We start from the raw sequence: 19,401 nt of genomic DNA, 5'->3' as shown, positions 1-19,401 counted from the left end.
GAAACACAAGACAATGACCAGTTATAAAGTCAAAGTTGTTAGACTGGGATTCTGTTTCTTTTTCACAGTAACATTTATAGACATCAAAGGGCAATGTGCTTGTTTTGAATACTGTTGCAATTTGAAATCATAATCAGACTCTGTCATTGTAGTTCATTAAGAACATGGTGATGTGACACAAACTAAATTGCTCTGTTTAAAATTCAGTACCAATCAATTATGCAGCTATCCCAGGTTAACCCTGGCTCTGTTTCCCACACTAAACACACTTCAGAAGAAACAGCTGAATAGCTAGAATAGCTGAGCATGCTATTCTATCAGCACCCTCTACTGGGTTGATAAAAATCCCCAAGTTTTTGTTAGCAGGATACTCATTTCACTACAAAAAACAGATGACAATGTAACAACATTAAGTAGTATTGAAAGTTTGGCCAAAAATGGATTACTTACTTTTTTTATTTAACTAAAGAAAATGGATCTTATTAAGGATAAATAATAATAAAAAAAAATTCAACCCCAAAATATAGGGCTAATAGGCAAAATATTAATGTGCATATCTCATCTGTGTTAGGGTTACATACTGTGCTGTCTGGAGGTTGGGTTTTTTTAATTTAAGCACTTGAAATAAACATCTGGTTCCTTGCCTGCAAAGCAATGCTGAACTGTTTTGGTTGGATGAGGTGTAATAGAAAAAAAACAGAATCATCTTTTTGTATGGGGTATCCCTGCTAATAGAGACAGTATACAATACTGTTCAAAATGTAAAATTCTGGGATATATTATCTATATCAACATCACAGAAGCAGAAACATCTTAAAGCAAGTTTTGCAGAAGCATCATTTAGCATTGTACATATCCTTCAGCAACTTACATTTCAAATGCCTCCATCCTTTGCTTCAGTTCTGCCTCCCTGGTCCTTACGGCTTCAATGTCTTTCAACAAACTTTGTCTCTGAGCATACACTTCCTTTGCTTCTATCTGAATCACAAAACATTAGCCTTAGTTTTACTTCACTGTAAAACTCCATTTACTGTTTAACACACTCAAACTTGGAAGGATCTTACTCCCATAAATACTATTTATATAGTCATTATATGAAATAACATCTGGACTCAATTTTGAGTATCTTTTTTTAATTCCCTTTCTACTTTCACTCAGTAAAAATGTTTTAGATGGAGTCACTTCCGCCTACCCATAAACATCCTTCCTTTGAGAAATTGCACTGATTAAAACTGAAGTAAAAGGAAACTTTTTTTTTAAATTTCAGAATAAACATGCTAAAACACTTGACCTTTTTTAAATAAACAAGTTTTGTATGTTCTTCACAAAAATGCAGTTGAAAAAACACACTGATAAAACATGACTTAAAACTAAAACTGAGTAAACCAACAGCTTTTCAATTTTTGCAGTTTAATTTACAGAACTCATAAAAAAGTGTAACCAGGACTGTCCAAGTGCTGAACATATGAACACCAAAACCCACATTTCTTCCTCTTAATAAAAATGGCTTTCTTTTGCCCTTAAGCACAAAAGACATTATTTCTCTCAAAAAAAAAAAAAAAAAAAAAAAAAAAAAAAACAAAACAAAAAAAAAACCAACCAAAATCTAAGAAGAAAATTATGGTTTTGCCATATGGACCCCTATATTAACTTTGAAAGCCACGTGCATTTGACAGTGCTGACAGATTTAGCTGCTGCTCCTGGTACAAAAAATAGACCAGTTTCTCAAGCCACATTTCCTAGACATAAAGTCATCATAGCAAAGGGTTAAATGACCAGACATCTTTCATGTAAATATACCTGAACTCTGTTTAAAGAATCCCCAGGTAAATGAAACAAAGTTCTCAGTGAGTGCAGAAGCTGACAAGAGAAATCAAATATTTATACACAATACTTGATTGTTGATCTAGTCATTGGTAGGGTTTTTTTTAATTACTGAATTTATTTCATGCCCACAGAAGAAGACTGATAGCATAACATAGATGTTTTCTTGTCAGCTTCAAAGTACATAACCATGAAATAAATTCATGACATGGTGATAAAATGTTTATTATAGTAATTTATATAGAGACCTACACAACTGCTTTGTTAACCAATACCACACGTTCTCAGGGAAAAAAACAAGACAAACAAACCATAATGCCACCACACCAAAGCAAAAATACAGTTAGCATTTGTGGATGACTATTATTTGGATATGAAGGTCTACTGCATGTAGCAGGGAGGTGGCAAGGTAACCAGGCAAGAGAAGAGCAAACAAACTACTCTTTCAGAAACTGAGAAATAACAGCTTGGGATAAGCAGTTTAGAACTGCACAGGAATTATTGTGTACTGTAGTAACAGTTACTACCCGGGCAAAGCACCAAGATTTAACACCCCAGAGGAGTAACTCATCAACACAGAAGTGTTCAAAAAAATGAAATGAGATGCTAGCTTACAGTAAAGATGGTGGTTATTCAGAACATTCAATATATAAAAACAAACATAAACAGCATATCTGTACCATATGAGCTATTTATTCCATTTAGGTTAGAGTCTTCTGAGCAAAGCTATGTTCAACTTTCTGTGAAAAAAAAAAACCCAGTGATCTGAATTCAGCAAAATTATTAAAACAGATTCAAAAGTATTTATTACATTTCCATCCCAACTTGCAGAACTGTTCCTTTTCTAGTCATGTCTACTTAGATGTTTAACCATATTCATTCTTGCAGTTGCTAAGTGCATTCCCCTATTTATAAGAAGAAATGTGAATTCTAAGTCTTCCCTAATCAGCCAAGATCTGAAGGTAAATCTCCCAAAGATAAAAGAACAGTCTAACCACCTCACTGAATCATTTTGCAATAGATTAAGAAAAAAATATTTGGAACTTTACCTCTTGTTGCCTTTGAAGCCTCTCAATAGCATTCTTTTCACGAGAGATCAAGGCTTCAGACTTTGCTTGATGTGTCTTCTCTAACTCATGGCGCAGCTCAGAGATTTCTTTCTGGGTCTGCACTTTCTCCTCCATTTTAATCTTTGCTATTTCAACTTCTTTAAAATGTTCAAGCTTTTACATAAAGGAGGAAGATAGATAAATAGTGCCATCTTCAAATCAAAAAAGACAATTCTTCCTAAGACAATTCAAAATTTCACCTTGAAATTCATGCTAGGAAATGATAAATTGGTAACAAATAATTACCATGATAGAAGTATCTTAGCAACACATACTATCTGCACATCTCACATAGTTTTCATGTGTTTATCTGGTAGCCCAAAGCAGATCTTACACAAAACTGTCAGCTTTAGACAAGAGCAGAACAGAAGCCTATGAAGAAAAATGCACTGCAGGAGTCATACTCTGCTTGGAGTTAAGGAATGGCCACAGTCTTTTACTCCTCTTCCAACAGTCTTTATTCTTGTCCCTTTCCCAAACAACCAGTTTTGACTAGTGATTCAAGAAATGTCAGAAACAGACCCACACCCTGAATTGCTCAGAAACCACAGTAATTCACCTGGACACAGAAGAAATGCCAGAAATGTAAAAAAATACAAAACACGTAACTTCATCTGAAGAGGTTTACAGAGAAGTCCCAATTCACTAACTTCTAAGCACAACTGAAAAAAAGGAAATGCACACAAACAGGAAAGTACAAATCTTGCAACTGCACAGAAGAATCATTTGGGAACATGACTCCATACAGTGTGTGAAGGGCAATATATGTGAAAACAAATGGGATTGTGAAGAATTACAATAAAAATTTGGAAGAAAATTGAAAGCAAGCACACAAGACAAAATGTGAGGAAAAACTGAACAAAATAATCAAAAGAGAATGACAGAAAAATTGTGAGAAAAGATTAAAGAGTGGAAAAGGCACAGTAGGAATGTCTGATCAAGCAACTCAGGTCTGTGGGCACAAATTTTGTGAAAAAGAAATAGTGAGACAATACAGCATCACTTGTATATATACAAATTTGATTAGAAATGTCTTACAATAATTTACATAATGTTGCTAAGATATTAATGTAAAGCTAAGTGAATTTAGAAGAGCTTCCCATCTCCTGTTTTACAACTGGTTTGCTTAAACTGATAAAAACTTAATAACACACAAATTTATATGCTTTACACATTAAAAAAGACAGAGCCAGTTGGGGAATAAAGACAGAATGAAGGTAAAAGAGGTTTAACTCTCCATCTTTCTACTTGTCTGGCTAAATACATGATGACTACACTGAGTGCCTTTAAAAGTGTGTGGAAGAATTCTGATTATTAGATTATTATTTTTATATCCCAATGAATGGTTGATCTTGACAGAAATTAATGAAAAATATATTGAAATGAAATACAGCTAACTTACTTTTTTCTACCTAAATAAACTGATGATCTTGACCAAAATTTATGGAAAAGAAAAAATATGTATTTAAATAAAATGCAGAAAATTCCCTCTGCTTCATTTTTTTAGACAGAAGGATTATCAAAAGATTATGTGACAAAATCTTAATCTTATTTCCAAAATGAAGGAAAATTCTCTAGACAAGCTGCCTTCAATTATAGGAAGAAAAAAGGTTAGAAATTATTCATAATACTGTCTTATGACTTTAGTGTTTCTGTGCAATGTTTTGAAATAGAATGCAAATTCTCATCAGTATTAAAAATTAATTATCTGTCAAGCTACATAACAGTAATTGACACCTCTCAGTTGCTATGCACCATACTGAAATTCAATCATCAAAATCTTAACTGGGAAGGAAAATTAAAATTGTGGTATAAATATTTCTCCATAAAACAAAATAATCAAATAGTAGATAAAATCTACCAAATTAAGACAACCAGAGTAAGAAAATGTTATGTTACAAATTAACATCACAATAAAAAGCTTAACGTTCTGTGGGGGATGACAGATATACATGCTATATCATCAAATTAACAACAGATATTGGATTAATTTAGCCTTCTCTGCTTGTTGTAACTACTAGGTTTTTTTTCAATTTGCCTTAAGTATGAAAAGTTTACAATGTGTAAAGTCAAAATTAATGTCTCCCTCAAATTCATAAACCAGAGTTATACCTTTTGATGCATTTCTTCCTGAAGCTGCTTCTCTATTTCTTTTCTATATTCATTAAGTTTTACTTCTAAAGATTCATATTTCTGATGCAGAGGATAGGAGCCTGCAAACTGTTCATCAATCAGCTGAAGCTTCTCAGCTATAAAAAAGCAACACATCATCATAATTTAAAAACATTCACTGCAGTTACCTTACCAAAGACTGCAGGAACCTTACTCTGCAGGAGATTCCTCAGCTTATTCAAGCAGCACTATCCTAGAAAGATGTGTGTGGCACAAAAATAGAGGCAACACAGAAATGCCATTTACAGGCATATATATATATATATATATACACACATATATATATAAACACAACATATACCTAGGAGGATGCACTTGGCTGTTTAGGCACTATTTGTGGTATTACATAGTCATTCCTCCTCTTTACTATAGGTGGACTTTTGTATGCAACTTGTAGCTTTTTTTTTATTAATCTATTAATTGTACAACCTTTAGCTTTTTTTATTAATACATTAATAACAGTATGCATATTATACATTCAAGAACTCCCAGTCTATGCCTAACTTGCTCACAGAAAGAGGGCATGCATTTACAATTCTGTTCTCCAGAACATATTCCAACACATAACATTTAAATTCCATTTGTCGTAGGTCTTAGCTAAATGCCTAAGGAAACACTCAAGTGATTTAAAAATAAATCCTTTCCTGATTGTGTTTTATTATAAGAAAATTTAGAAATTCCATGTTCTAGTGACAGACATGACCTTTACTCATTGCAACTTTAGGTTGCATTTGAGTAAGTAACAAAATAACACCATTCATGCAATATATATAAAGCCATACCATATACCAGTATGAAAATACCTGGGAAGACTTCCTTGCACAGGTTTCACTTACCAAGAGACTCTCTATAAGGAGGCACTGAGGTGGTCTGAGTTTCTATGTTGTGAGTTTCCCTGTTTAGATGATGTTCGGTAAGTCCAATTAAAATTTGCATAAGGAAACCTAGCAAGCCCCAATAGATTAGTTAGTTCTGATTTCATACCTAAATGGAATTTTAGCTTGTAATTGACAAAGCAACTTTCAATGTACAAGAAAAGAACAAGTATTTCACTAAAAATCAATATTAGTGAACAATTATGGTTTTATTTTAAGCATAATCCAGTCCATCTCAGTCAGCAAAACCTGTCCTTTTGCAACTTTTCCTCTCATCCATGTCTCTGGACTCCCAAGGTCAGTTGAGAGTGTAGATTATTAGTACTTAATTACGAGGCCTTTAAGCAATAGGGGGTTTTGAAGATCAGGCTCCTTTACATTATACAATATAGCTAGGTTTTGTTATGCAGATATAAGAATTAGTTCTTATATAATACAATGGAAAATCAATTAAATCTGTAGCTAGTTTTTTAAGTATATTTTGCAAGCTAATTCAGTGTTATAAAAACAACCCAAAACCTAAGTTTTCCAAAGTTAGTATGAAAAGCCTCCAAAGAGCATTATATGTAATACCTGATTACAGATTTTTCTCATATTTCTAATGTACAAGTCATTTATTTTATAAGTGAATGTCAACAGTTAATCCACAAATATGAGTTGGATAATCCTGAATATAACATTAATCATCCTGGTGTACTGCAAGTTTCAAAATCCAAATATATCCAAATTACTCCATACCCACACATATTTAAGAAATCTGCTTTTTTGTTGCTCACATCTTAATAAAAATGAAGCTAACATAGAAATCCCTGTCTGCATTGCATGCAAAAATTTTGTACCTTTATTTGCCTTCTGAGTTCCTGAAGTCTGTAAGAAAGAAAAGAAGTTTTAGCCAGTCTATTTTCATCACCACTGTAATTCAAGCTTATTTTCAAAATCAAAATAACTTTACCAGTGATTTGTAAAGACTGGATTCTGGATTTATCCTCATTAATTGAAGAAGATCTTGCACAGTCCACAGCTGTGGGGGGAAGAAAGATCCATTAGAAAACCTTAACAAATTCAAAATAATTCCAAATATGCAAATGGCAGTATTTCACAGTTGTAAATGTTTTCCATTTGTGAAAGATCTATTTATTCCCTGTAAAATAAGTTTCAGAGGCCTGCTGTTCTACATTTATTTATCTTCACTACTTCAGACATACAGCAGCCAGTATGTAGCTTCATCATCAGCTGAAGTTTGAAGAGAGTTTTGTTCTTTGCCCACCATCAACATGTGCTTGCTACTTTCCTTCTCTGTTTTCTTGATTTATCATCCACATCAGATGAGCTCAGTAATCCAAATGATTATTAACTACTGACCAGGTCAAAAAATTAATTTTAAGTTAGAAACAACTTCACCCTATCACACTTACAGAGAAGCAAAGGGAAGGCAAGGACCACCCTTTTCAGCTACACTTTGTAGTTAGAGAACAGCTTGAATTGACCAGGAACCACATTTTCAGGGAATTGAATGGCCAAACAAACTTTTATCAGGTTCAGTTCCCAAGTGCTCTGCCACACAGACAGACTGTGGCTGCACCTCTCCAGAACAGCATCACTAGCTTATTGCCAGTTTTAGGTATTCATGAAAATGACCCTGAATGACAGAATGTTTTGTGGAGATGATCAGAAGCTGTACTTATGTTCGTATTTCCTATCACAAAAAATGATCTTTTCAATTGTTAGAATATGACAACCTCCGGAGAACAAAGCTCCTAGACATCGTGGAATAGGCAAAATATTGAACTTACCTTCTTCTTTTCTAATCCACTTTCTGGAAAGAAAACAGAAAGTGAATACTCGTAGCCACATCTCTCTAGATGATCTGCCACCAAACTGTTAGAAGCAGTGATCAAAAGTGAACTGTCTTCACTTGGAACCATCTGTGGCTGAAGCTCTCCACTCAAAATTGGGTGCATTAGCTCATGGATTAGCTGGTTTCGGAGCTGTGTCTGACACAGAAAAAAAACCTCATTGTATTATCAGTTTACATGTGATTCAATGAGAGTTTTAAATTTTCAAAGTCCACAGGGAGCCTCATTTTACTTGTAAAACCTACAAACAGAACAGGACAGACTAATTCTGGCAAAATCTGGAAGTGCACTACGAACATCCTGCCCTTCTTCAAAACCCTCTAATGGTAGATACAATGACCTCTGACTTTCTCTCAAAATTTATCAAATGTATCAAGGACTAAAAAGAAGTTCCCAGTCAGGAGCTCACATAAACACCACTCTTGTACCATCATTTTCACATCACTGCTTTCCTGTTTCCCTCCCTTTGGCTTAAATAAAGCCTTCCTGATGTGGTCTCCATCTCAGGTGTTCTTGGAACCCTCACTGGTCCTCTTTTGAGTCTCATATCAAAAAGCTGCTCATGCCATCACAAAAGTAGGTGGCAAAATAAACAAAAAATTCAATGTCTTTAATATCAATTATTTTGTAGGGAAGCAAAAGAGTACTAACCAAAGAGACCTACAGGCACTAATAATAATTAAATGACATTTTTCAAATTATTTATTTGCATTCTTTGAATTACAATAGAGGGAAAAAAGTAACCTAAAATCAGAATATCCCCTTCCATGAAAGGAAGAAGGAATTATTTTCATTATACAGTTATTCAAATTGTTAATATGAATTGCTTATAGGAAAAATCATGGCACAAGCAGTGTTTTAAGCTTTCAACAGCAGGTATGCAACAGTGACACAACTGAATAAAAAGATGGTGTGCTACCAAAAATGTGACAAAATAATTGCCAAAACTTAACAAAGCCAGATCATCAGACTAGCCTGATATTTTAGCATGGTTTTCAAGAGAAATTAGGCTGACAACAAAATTACAGAACTACAGAATATTTTGAGTTGGAAAGGATCATTGAGTCCAACTCTCAAACACAACTGAAAAAGCCCATTTTCTCTATTAATTTCGGAACTTGTCCAGTTTTAACCAACTTTAACACATGTGATGTTGCCTCAAAAACAACCAAGAACAGTGACCTCTTATACATCTTGTGGCAAAGTAAAGGTGGAAAGCACAGGGCTGAATCCCTATCCCTACTACAGAAAAGGAAGGCAGAAATAACTGTCTAGACAAGTTAAACAAAGCAGAAAAATGGACTTAAACAGGAAGTAATCTGATAGAATATTAGTGAAGTCAAACAAGAAATGGTTCTAGCATTGCAAGCTTGGTATGGAAATCAGTAATGCAAAACCAAATTCTCCTAAACAGGAAATTCTAACCTATAGAATTATCAATTATATTTTTGAAGTATTGATCTTTTTTCCTATACATTCTCCTGAATGAGAAGACTGGGACAAAATAGCTCAAATAGTTTTAAAACAGGGTTGTAGTATTTTGGAAGTATTATTCATATAACATGTTTATTATACGTAATAAACACACCCTGTAACCTGAGAGATACTTTCCTATTTTATATTCTAATTTGTGGTTCTCTCCCCTACTTGACGTCTTTTTTCAAGCATGGGTATTTTCAAAGACCTAAAGCAGGCTTTTAACCTTCCTGAAAAAGACCGAGGCCAAGGCATAATGAACAGCCCTTCTGTTTAGACAGAACCTCGTAAATGGGGGGAAAACCCCCAAACACAACACAACCCACCCCCCTCCCAAATAACAGTTAAGTTGTGGCAAAAATAATAACTTCGTGGAGAGAGTGAGACGCTTGCACTCGGCACGGCTTTTAGGGCTCTCTGTGTTAAAGCAGCACAGAGGGTCACAGGCAGCACCTGCTGAGAACAAAGCACACCTTAAGTGTGTCCAGTACGCCTCGGCTCTTAAATGTCTGATACAGCCTTTTCCGCAGCTCCTCCTGGGACAGTGTTTCCCTCTCAACCGATGCCATCCTGACCTACAACACCGAAAAACACGGGGCGTTACTGACTCGCAACTCGACCCGCAGCCAGCGAGACGCCGAGAGCTCTCGCCGCCTCGGGCTTTCCCGGGGCAGCCTCCCGCTACCCACGGGAGAGCGCCGGGGCCGGGAGCGGGGCAGGGCCCGGGAACAGGGCCCCGGAGCGGGGCAGGGCCGCGCCGCTGCGGCCGCGGAGCCCTCACGGCGGCGCCGGATGGGGCGGGCGCAGCGCGGCGCTTCCGGCGGCGGCGGGCGGCGGACGGGCCGGGCCGGGGCGCGGCGCGGGGTAGGCGGCGGGTCCGGCGGAACCCTGCGGAACCCTGCGGAACCCTGCGGGACCCTGCGGGACCCTGCGGGCCGGGCCCCTTCTCCCTCCCCGCCTCCCTCTCCCCCTGCGCCGCGGGCCCCACCCCGGGGATGGTAGCCTCGCGGAGCCCCTTCTCCCGGGAGGCCGGGGGGTGGCGGGACGAGTCGGTCTTTCCGGGCGCCGGGGATGGAGCCGTGGGGTTGTCCCCGGGATCGCCGGGTGACTGGGACTCCCGGGGAATAAATCATCGCTGAGCGGGGCAGGAGTTGGTTTTGGGTGCCTAGGTTCACTTCCAGGTCCGCTCTCCAAGGATACTCTCCGGCTTTCCCAGAATCTGACAGGCTGGGAGGGAACAGAGGCATCTGGGCCAGCCTGCTCAAGTAGGGAGCACAGGACATAGGATTATGTTCAGACGGTTCTGGAATAACTCCAGCCTCTCTGGGCAGGCTGTTCCAGTGCTCAGTCACATGCACAGTAAATAAGTTCTTCCTCGTGTCCAGGTGGGACATCCCGGGCATCAGTTTCTGCCCGTTGTTTCTCATCCTGGTAGGTGGCTGCACCAACAAGAGCTCGGAACCATCCTTTTGATATGCATACCTAAATGTTTATCTCTCTCCAGCCTCTGGTAAATATGAATGGGCAAATCAGAATGTTGGCTGATTTTTAGGAACTCTTCTACATGGATTAAGAGTTTGTTTATAGACACATCAGGATTTTTGTGTTTTCTTGTAGGGAGCATTGTTTTGAAGAATGTCTGGAAGTTTCTACTTCGTGATAGTTGGTCATCATGATAATCCCATATTTGAAATGGAATTTCTGCCTCCTGGAAAAGTAGAGTCAAAGGTGTGGTTTTTTTCCCCCCTGTGACACTCCTGTGATTCTTTTATAATTTTACAGTGTATTAGAAGCATGACCAGCATTGTTGTTAAAAGAAGTATCTACTGTTTTCTGGGGTTTATGGAACAGAAATTTTATGGTAGGGAGTAGAACTCTGGATTTCCCAAATCTCTTAAAAAATCTTTGCCACATTATACTAATTCTTCACAAAACATACCTTTCTTATATATTCCCTGCTGTGTGTTATAGAATATATATCTTAGTTTTGCTTTTGTAATTTCTCTTAGTGTACAGAGGTTTTATCATAGCTGTTCATTGTATAATTCCACTTTTAAGACAATTATATACAGTAATAAGGTAAAGTAAGAAGAGTAAAATTGAAAGCTCTATTCAGTCCTTTATGCTATAAAATACCTAATTTTTTAATCACCTTCATTAGTCATACTTCTTTTAAGTAAGGAAAGCTACAAACTTATATTGATAAATAAAGACTTTGAAAATGTGATAAATGCAATACTACTCAATAAGTATTGTTTCTAGTGGGAAAAGAACGAATTATCTGTAAGTGGCATTACATGAAAGGAAAAAATAGACTTCAGAATAAAAGGGCATGTATCTGTGAGTGTATCCAAAAATGGAAGTATATGCTGTCAGTGATTGGAACTGCATGGCATCATCTGTATTTTGAACTAATGGCCCATAAATGATCATAAATAAGGCTACTCAGGCTAGACTTTGTGTGAGGATCTGTAAGAGCTGATTGCAGGGAACACCTGAGAGGTGAGAGTGGCAGTAACAGCAACCCATTACTATGAGAAACAGTACAAAACTGTTTTTTCTTCCAGTCTAATGAAAGCTTCCAGTGTGGTTTTGTCCTTTATCTCTTATTGGCAGATGTCCTCTGGTTGCCTACAAAATACACAGGCCAAACACTGTGATGTTGTGTTTATTATAGGAAGAGATGCAGTTTACATCTGCAGGCATATATTTAATACGAGTTGCAGAATGTTTTTCTGCACTAGGTTTTAGGAGAAAGAAGACCCCAAAACAATCCTGTTTCTAGGTAAACAACTTGAGAAAAGCAGAATCTTTAGGTGATTTTATCAGCATACCTGCCCTCTGTATTTCTGCTTTCTGCATCTGTCCCCCAGCTTTTACACCTTGTAACCTATGGGTCAATTTCTGCCAAATTTGACTGAAATGTTACAGTCCAGAAAATGCTACATTTTATGTATGCTATGTAAATATCACAAAAACAGATGGCTGGAAAGAACAGAAAAACACATATGAGGGCCTCTATTGTGGAATAAGTTAGTAGTGAGAATCTGCCCATCAGTAAACAAAAGAATTTATGATTGAGTTCATTCCTGAGGTGTAATACAGGCTTTACTGATTTAATTGCTCTCAGGATTGGTTTTGTGATGATCTTTTTATTATGATCTCTTTTCTCCCTTGAAACCAAATATAATGAAAACATATGCTAGTTTCATTTAATTACAGGATGGCACATGTGACAGAAAAGCGGGGTATATGTAACATTATGTAACTGAAGCAAATTATTGTTTATATTTCATTCCTTTCACTGAATTACCAATCTGCTGTCCTCTGGAAATGCATTAGGATGATCATCGCCATCTCAACCAGTTCATTGCCCATGCTGCTCTTGACCTCGTAGATGAGAACATGTGGCTTTCTAACAACATGTATTTGAAGACTGTGGACAAGTTTAATGAATGGTTTGTTTCTGCTTTTGTCACAGCTGGACATATCCTTTTCTATTCTCTTTCCTTATATAAGAAAAGCCTTTTCCTAGAAAGAGGTAAGTTAGATAAAGTGAGTTTGGAACAGATTTCTCTGGCTATTTGCTATTATTGTTAGAGTCATCAGCTTCAGGAGAAACTATATTGGGAGGCACAGCAGTTGGGAACAGTTGGAAAGATGGATTTTTACTTTTGTAGGAGCCAAAATAGCATAATGAGATGTGGTACATGAAGTAAAGAGCTATGAGAGGCTCTGAGAAAGCTTTTATGATTCTCTGTTCCCACCCGTTTGACCTTGTTGGAGAGAAGTTGCAGTGAACATGCCTGGTGTCAGTCACTCCAATGGTCAAAGTGCAGTGAGGCTTGATACTATGTACAGGTAGTCCTAGAACTGTTTGTTGAGAAGCATTTGTTACACATAGCAAGTAACATTGAATAACATTTTAACTTTAGGAGTACATGGTTGAAGTGCAGGGGGCATCATCCACATTCAGAATTACAATGTTTTAAAAAAGAAACCTTCGATACAGAGGTGATTATTTTCAAACAGGGGGATGTTAAAACATAAATTTAATGCTTTCCATATTTCATTGCCTCAATTACTTTTTTAAATGCTTCCTCCTATGAGTCACTGCTGTTTCATGTACAGCTAAACATTTTAGTTATATGTTGAATTTGGTGTAAATGCTTATCTCAGGATAATGTCTCTTCTTTGTAAAAGTTTTATTCTCCTTAATTACTGTACATATGAGATTTATAATGCTTCATGATGTAAGGCAAGAAGATGGAATTAAGAACTTCTTTACTGATGTGTATGAGTTGTATATAAAGGTAAGAAATCATTTTTAATGGTCTTTCTGCACTAGTTTTAAGCATGTTCTGCTGTTTGTGCTCAGGCACAGCTGTAGTAGCATGTTTTCTCTTGGGTGCCTGTATAAGCACATCAGCCAGAGCTGGTAATGTGTGACACAAAGGCTGTATTTTCCATTAAACAGAATAGACTTTTTGAAATTGTTATAAACTGTGCTCTTTTAGACTTCTTCACTTTAGTCCAGTGAGTTTTTGTAGAATAGATTAGAATGGTTTGGGTAGGAAAGGACCTTAAAAACCATCTAGTTACAAATTCCCTGCCATAGGCAGGGACACCTTCCACTAGACCAGACTGGTCAAAGCCCCACCCAATCTGGCCTTGAACAACTCCAGAGGTGAGGCATCAACAGCTTCTCTGGGCAACAGAAAACTTGTGACCAACTTCTTGTGATGCATTTTGTGGTAGAATGGCACCATTAATGATGATAATGAAAGGACTGTTCTACAGAGCCAGGTAGCTTCGCTCTTGGAACACAGAGCCCTTGTTCTCAAATCCTGGTGGTATTTCCACTAGACAGGGCCATGGCAAACAATCACCATCTCAGCCTCCCACAGGCACTCAAATGATTCTAATTTCCACCAGTGTGATGGGTTCTGGGGAGCTGGTGCTATGGGATGGCTCTGCACATGTATGGGGAGAATGCAAGGGCCTGGAAAGCAAGGACTGTTCAGGGGGTCTGTGCTCTTAGTGGCACTAAATAGGCTGAAAGCTAGTAGTAGATGTCACCTGAAGTGACATTTGCCAGGGCTGGGCATTGTGCTTATTGATACATATTTGTTCTTTCCCCAGTTTGCAATGAATCCATTTTATGAACTCAATACTCCTATTCGATCCACTGCCTTTGAAAGGAAAGTCCAGTTCCTTGGGAAGAAACACCTTTTAAGCTGAATAAATAAATCTCCTGAGTGAGTGCTTTTCCCTGCTTTCCTGATTGTTTGAACTGTACTTCATCTGGTTAGTCCCCTACATGTTTTATATTCATCTTCTGAAGACTGACTAATTGGATGCTGAAGCAGCTTTTTCTTTTGCTGATACAGATAAGAACAGCCAAGCTTCTCTGGTTAAAAAGGTATATCTCAAGAAGTTTCCTGTTATATTACATGTAAATGAGGTTTTAAACTGTCAGAAGCTGCAGAGGTACAAAAGAAGAAACTGAGACATTATGTATTAATGCATATGCAAAATGTAAGCCTCTGACACAGGTTGGGAGGAAATCAGACCTAAATGCAAAAGATGTTGCCAGTCATCTGCTTTAGTATGAGCAAAAGGGAATTCTTGACTGTTTGGCCTAAGTGCTTAATTTTATGACAAACTTTCCTAGTTGTATTCCTTCAGTAGAGAACTCACTCTGCAGACTAACCAGACTATTACACTCTGTGGTAGTAAATCAAGCCTCTATTTATTAATATGTAATTGTATGTATATAAATTACTCAATAAAATAATTGATAGATCAGAAAAGCTGTCTCCAGTACTTCAAGAAAATCTGAGGAAAACCCCTAAGGTTTATAAGTGTGTAATTTCAAATTTTCTATGCATTTAGTGCAATACACATTTAGGTGCAGTGTTGCATCAATGAATGAAGTAGATCAGAACAGCCAGATCTGCCCTGACATTAATTCTAAGTCACACATGAAAAAAGCCCAAACTAAATTTACATGTTTAAACCCATGGGTTTTTTCCCATTATTTCTGCAACTGCTGAAACTTTCTTTTTGTAAATAAATTTAGAGGAGTATCTTTGAACCATGAAAGTGTATTTGTTGAGGTTTCAGAAAGGCATTACTTGGCCTGGCTCCTAGTCCATTGTAAAAGCTTTTAGGAGCCATTTTGCAAAACTTAACATCATTCCAAACCCGTAATTTTTAAACAGATAATTTGGCATATATGTACCTAATGCTTTGCTTGGGTTTAAAATCTTAAGTATTCTTTCTCTTTATGCAGCAAATCTGTATAAGCTCTGTTGTACTTTTTTTTTTCTATGTCTGAAAAGTAATTTCCAAAGGAAGTGGCATGCTGTTCTAAGAAGTATTTTGCATAGTCTGTATAATTAAGGGGACCACGTGTGTATGTGCTGTAAGTCAGTCATTATTTCTGCACTTACTGCTAAGTTGTCACTGTAAAATGTTCCATGAGAAAAAAGGACACGATAAAGAGGTTGCAATATTTACCTTAAATAAAACATGAAATGTTGTAGTATGGATGCCTGTTGAGTATACTTGAAGTGATTTAGAAGAAAACCAGATAACCACAGTAACAGTACCTGGTGGGGTGGTCTGTATTTGCAATGTTTTTGCATACAAACTGCACAGTACAGCACTTTAGAAATGTCATGTAATTTTATATAAATCAACTTTTTTTTTTTTCTGTATACACAGAAATAACAAACACATTAGAGGTAAAGCATTATTGATCATGTGATAAGGAGCCACTGAGCTGCAGTTTTCTACCTCCTCCCCTGTAGCATGACAGCTAGAAAAATCCTAACAGTTAAGATTCACCGAGGAAATACTTCAATTAAATAATCACATACTTAGCAGGAAGAAAAGGCTTGGCAAATAGGAAGGATTAGTGTTAACAGTTTCTACCACTTTTAGAAGCTACATTTTTTATAACTGCATTTGCTACTGCAGTAGAACTTTAAATAAAATGAAAGCGTTTTCTTTCTTGACTGATTTCTGAAGGCAATTAGTCAAATGGTGCCTGTTCTTATGCCTCCCCTACACCTTTCCCTTTTTCCTCTGAATTTAGGAATTGTAGATGGGAAATGCAGACTCAGGTCCACCTAGGCTTTATGAAAACAGACTGTTACTGGCCACAGAAATGGAAGAATTATGTCCTGACTCATCCCCTTTGTCCTAATTTGTGGTTCAGGAGCATTGTCTTGTGACAGAACTCTGAAGGCCTTGGCAAGGTAGCTCCAAGTTCTCTGTACATGGACAAACACTTGTTTAGACTTTAGTTTGTGACTCTTCACGGTCAGCTGAAAGACCATCAGCTGAAGTCATGGGTGAAAATTATCTTGTGGTCAACTAAAGTCACAAATCTGCTTTAGGCCTGAAGGCTGCAGTTCCAGCATGTTTCAGTGAACAGTTTCTCAGTGAAGAGACACCTCCTTTGCAAGGATTATGTTCCTACCCTCTCAGAGACTTAAGAATTCAAAATAAAGTCTGTTGCAGTACAAGAAAACAGAGATAATCTGCATTATGCAATAAAGGCAATAAAAAGTTAATGAGTTAAGGGGACTAGAATTACCCTAAGTCATTAAAAAACCAAGCATAAGGAGATGAGAACATTAGCATGAAGCTGGCATGAATCGACCTCAATAAATCCAGGCTGGAAAAGCAACTCGGACTCCACTTTCTACCAGGTTCTATTACTGTTTAGGTAACCTGTCAAGGTAACCTGTCAGGTGACTTCAAGTAAGATCCATTTGAGGTATGGAGCAGCTGTTAAAGCATCTTATGTAAGCAGATGCAGTTTGTTGTGACATGAGCTGTCAGCTGTCCTAGGTAGCTTCTTCTGCCCCTTCCCATTCTGCTCTCTAACAAGCACAGCTTTCATCAGTCTCACCAACCTGCCACAACAGTTTTTTTCTCATTTAAAGGACACTGGAACTTTGCATACATGTTACACAGTATGCTCTGTTAATCTACTGCTAACAGGACCCTGAAATATTTGAGGTGTGTTAGCTCTTGAAACAAATCAGTGAATTGAAACATAGGCCACAAATGCCTACCTTACATCCCTATGGAATGATACCTAGCTTTTACAAAGTATGGAAGTTAATGTTTGTTATTAAGCATTATTTTATACCTGTCACCTATAACTGCTCGTCAAAAGATACTTGGTTCTGTAGGCACTCCGTAGTTTCTCTCTGAGACCAATTCCTGGCCTAAACCTAATTCCTATACTGTCTTATTTACTACAGCATGTTTATCTTTACTGGCCACTTTTGTGATTAGTGTACAGTTGTGGTACAGCAGCTCCCAGGGCATGAGTAATACACTTCTATGGCATTATGTTTTAATTTTATTAAACCTACTTCTTATGTTAAATGGAAAGGGAACAGATGGGAAAACACAGATGCCTACACAGAAGAAAGACCACAGTGGTTCTCATCCTTCATTTTTCCTTTTTAGCAATCTTACTTGAATGGTATCTATAGTACTCAGTATCTTCAGCTCCTGTTTTGTTCCAACCTTAATCTCTGCTAAAATGAATGTTAAAGGAAGCTTTAAGTAGCAAGGTAGTAGTTTTACAAAAATTTCATGTCACTAGCTTAGTAGCCCCTAACACAAGCAATCTTCATTTATAAAGCTTTTTGCTCTCTCATCCTAAGATTAGGAGGAATTTAGCTAAGATTTTCTTCACAGATATTTTCATTCATTGACTCGAAATTAAACATAAGTAGCAGTTCAACCTATATTTAACTGCTCAGGGACTAAGTTTAAAACACAGTTCTGTTGGTGCAGATGCAGGGCTGCAAGAATGAATCAGACTTAGGAATGCACAAAAGATAAAAAGATGGTAGTTTTAAGCAGGAGTAGTAGATCTGCAGACTAAAGTTGTCCTGGACAAGTTCAAGCAAGTATAAAATACATTCAGAAAAGTGTACTAAGAGGAACAAGAAGGGTTTGTTTTTGAAAGCTTTACTTCCAAATAATTACACCTGGTACAGATTGATCAGATACTTTTAAGATAAAGTGCTTGCTGGTAATGTACTCTCAAGAAAGGCTTTTCCATTGAAACAAAAAAGTTTCTGTACAGAAAGCAGTTGTTTAAGGAATAACATGGCCTGTCCTGCAGCATCAGACTTCCTCTCTCAGACCACACGCACATGTGAGCCTGTTAGCAGTCAATTACAGATGGAAGCAATTGCTAGTGCACTAGCAATTTTGCTATTGCAAGAACAGTGGTTACTTTTGAGAGCCACTATTGAAAAATTTCTCATACAAGTATTCTACCACTTAAACTGCACCTGAAAGCCTCAAAAACACCTGCAGTTTTGTCTGCCTGACTGCAAAAAACTGTCCAACAAATACAGAATTTGCTCTGGTTCATAATTATGAAATGAATTCAGTAATATAAAAGACATTATCTCTTAAAGGTACAAGTCCATATCCTAAAATAGCAATTTTAATAATTATCAAATTCAGCTCAAACACTATCTATTTTTATATACCTGTATTAGGGCTGAAAGCTGTCAAATCTACTGTAAGTCAAGAGCTTCCTGAGTTCTCTACATATTGCCAATCCTTAATATCACAGTGGAGATATTACTGGTAAACACAATCATAGCTCAGGTTAACAGGAACAAGAAGTTTGGAGCTTCTAAGGCTGTACACAAGGAGTTTTCCTAAAAAACTTTCACAATGAGGATCCTTTCAAGTGCTATTAAAGCTGACTGAAAAAAGCATTTCTTTTTCAAAAAATGGTTATACTTCAGTTACTCGGATTTCTCACCTTATTGATCAGAAACATGCTAGCATGGACTTAAGGCGAGGACACACATTAATTTTAAAATTTATCAGTATTTTGCATTAAACCACTGGAAAAATTAGTGCAGCATTAGAATAGTATTTGGGAAAAAATGGACATTAAATATGTAGGAAATTTACTTCCTACTTACAAACCTACACAATTTACAGCAACATTAGGCAATTATAGAAGACCTGGACATAACTTATATTAACTTATAATAACCACATTAGAGATGAAGTACCACTCACAGCAAA

The 19,401-nt window shown here is 37.1% G+C and overlaps 2 protein-coding genes across 4 annotated transcripts in view; one reads left to right on the top strand and one right to left on the bottom strand.

Annotated features, from left to right (window-relative positions):
• The window catches only part of OFD1 (OFD1 centriole and centriolar satellite protein), a 31,304-nt gene extending 21,181 nt beyond the window's left edge, over positions 1–10,123 (bottom strand). The window contains exons 1-9 of one of the 3 annotated variants that reach the window (XM_030280941.4): positions 10,002–10,123; positions 9,786–9,887; positions 7,774–7,974; positions 6,933–7,001; positions 6,820–6,847; positions 5,942–6,049; positions 5,046–5,182; positions 2,874–3,047; positions 872–978 (exon numbers count right to left, since the gene is read on the bottom strand). In XM_030280941.4, coding sequence (XP_030136801.4) covers positions 872–978; positions 2,874–3,047; positions 5,046–5,182; positions 5,942–6,049; positions 6,820–6,847; positions 6,933–7,001; positions 7,774–7,974; positions 9,786–9,881 — 920 coding nt within the window. In that variant the 5' untranslated portion in view covers positions 9,882–9,887; positions 10,002–10,123. Of the gene's footprint in view, positions 1–871; positions 979–2,873; positions 3,048–5,045; positions 5,183–5,941; positions 6,050–6,819; positions 6,848–6,932; positions 7,002–7,773; positions 7,975–9,785 lie in introns of all 3 variants that reach the window. The other 2 variants (XM_030280943.4, XM_030280945.4) reach the window with 2 other exon arrangements.
• TRAPPC2 (trafficking protein particle complex subunit 2) lies at positions 10,116–15,125 on the top strand (the record flags this gene model as incomplete). Its single annotated transcript, NM_001245233.1, is given in 5 exon segments — positions 10,116–10,176; positions 10,930–11,040; positions 12,655–12,799; positions 13,540–13,625; positions 14,455–15,125. Coding segments are annotated over 4 exon segments (423 nt in total). The 3' UTR covers positions 14,554–15,125.
• Positions 15,126–19,401: the final 4,276 nt, after the last annotated feature.

Source organism: Taeniopygia guttata, chromosome 1 (genome assembly GCF_048771995.1).
Source record: "Taeniopygia guttata chromosome 1, bTaeGut7.mat, whole genome shotgun sequence".
Taxonomy (NCBI): domain Eukaryota; kingdom Metazoa; phylum Chordata; class Aves; order Passeriformes; family Estrildidae; genus Taeniopygia; species Taeniopygia guttata.
This window is presented reverse-complemented; position numbering and strand designations above follow the sequence as displayed.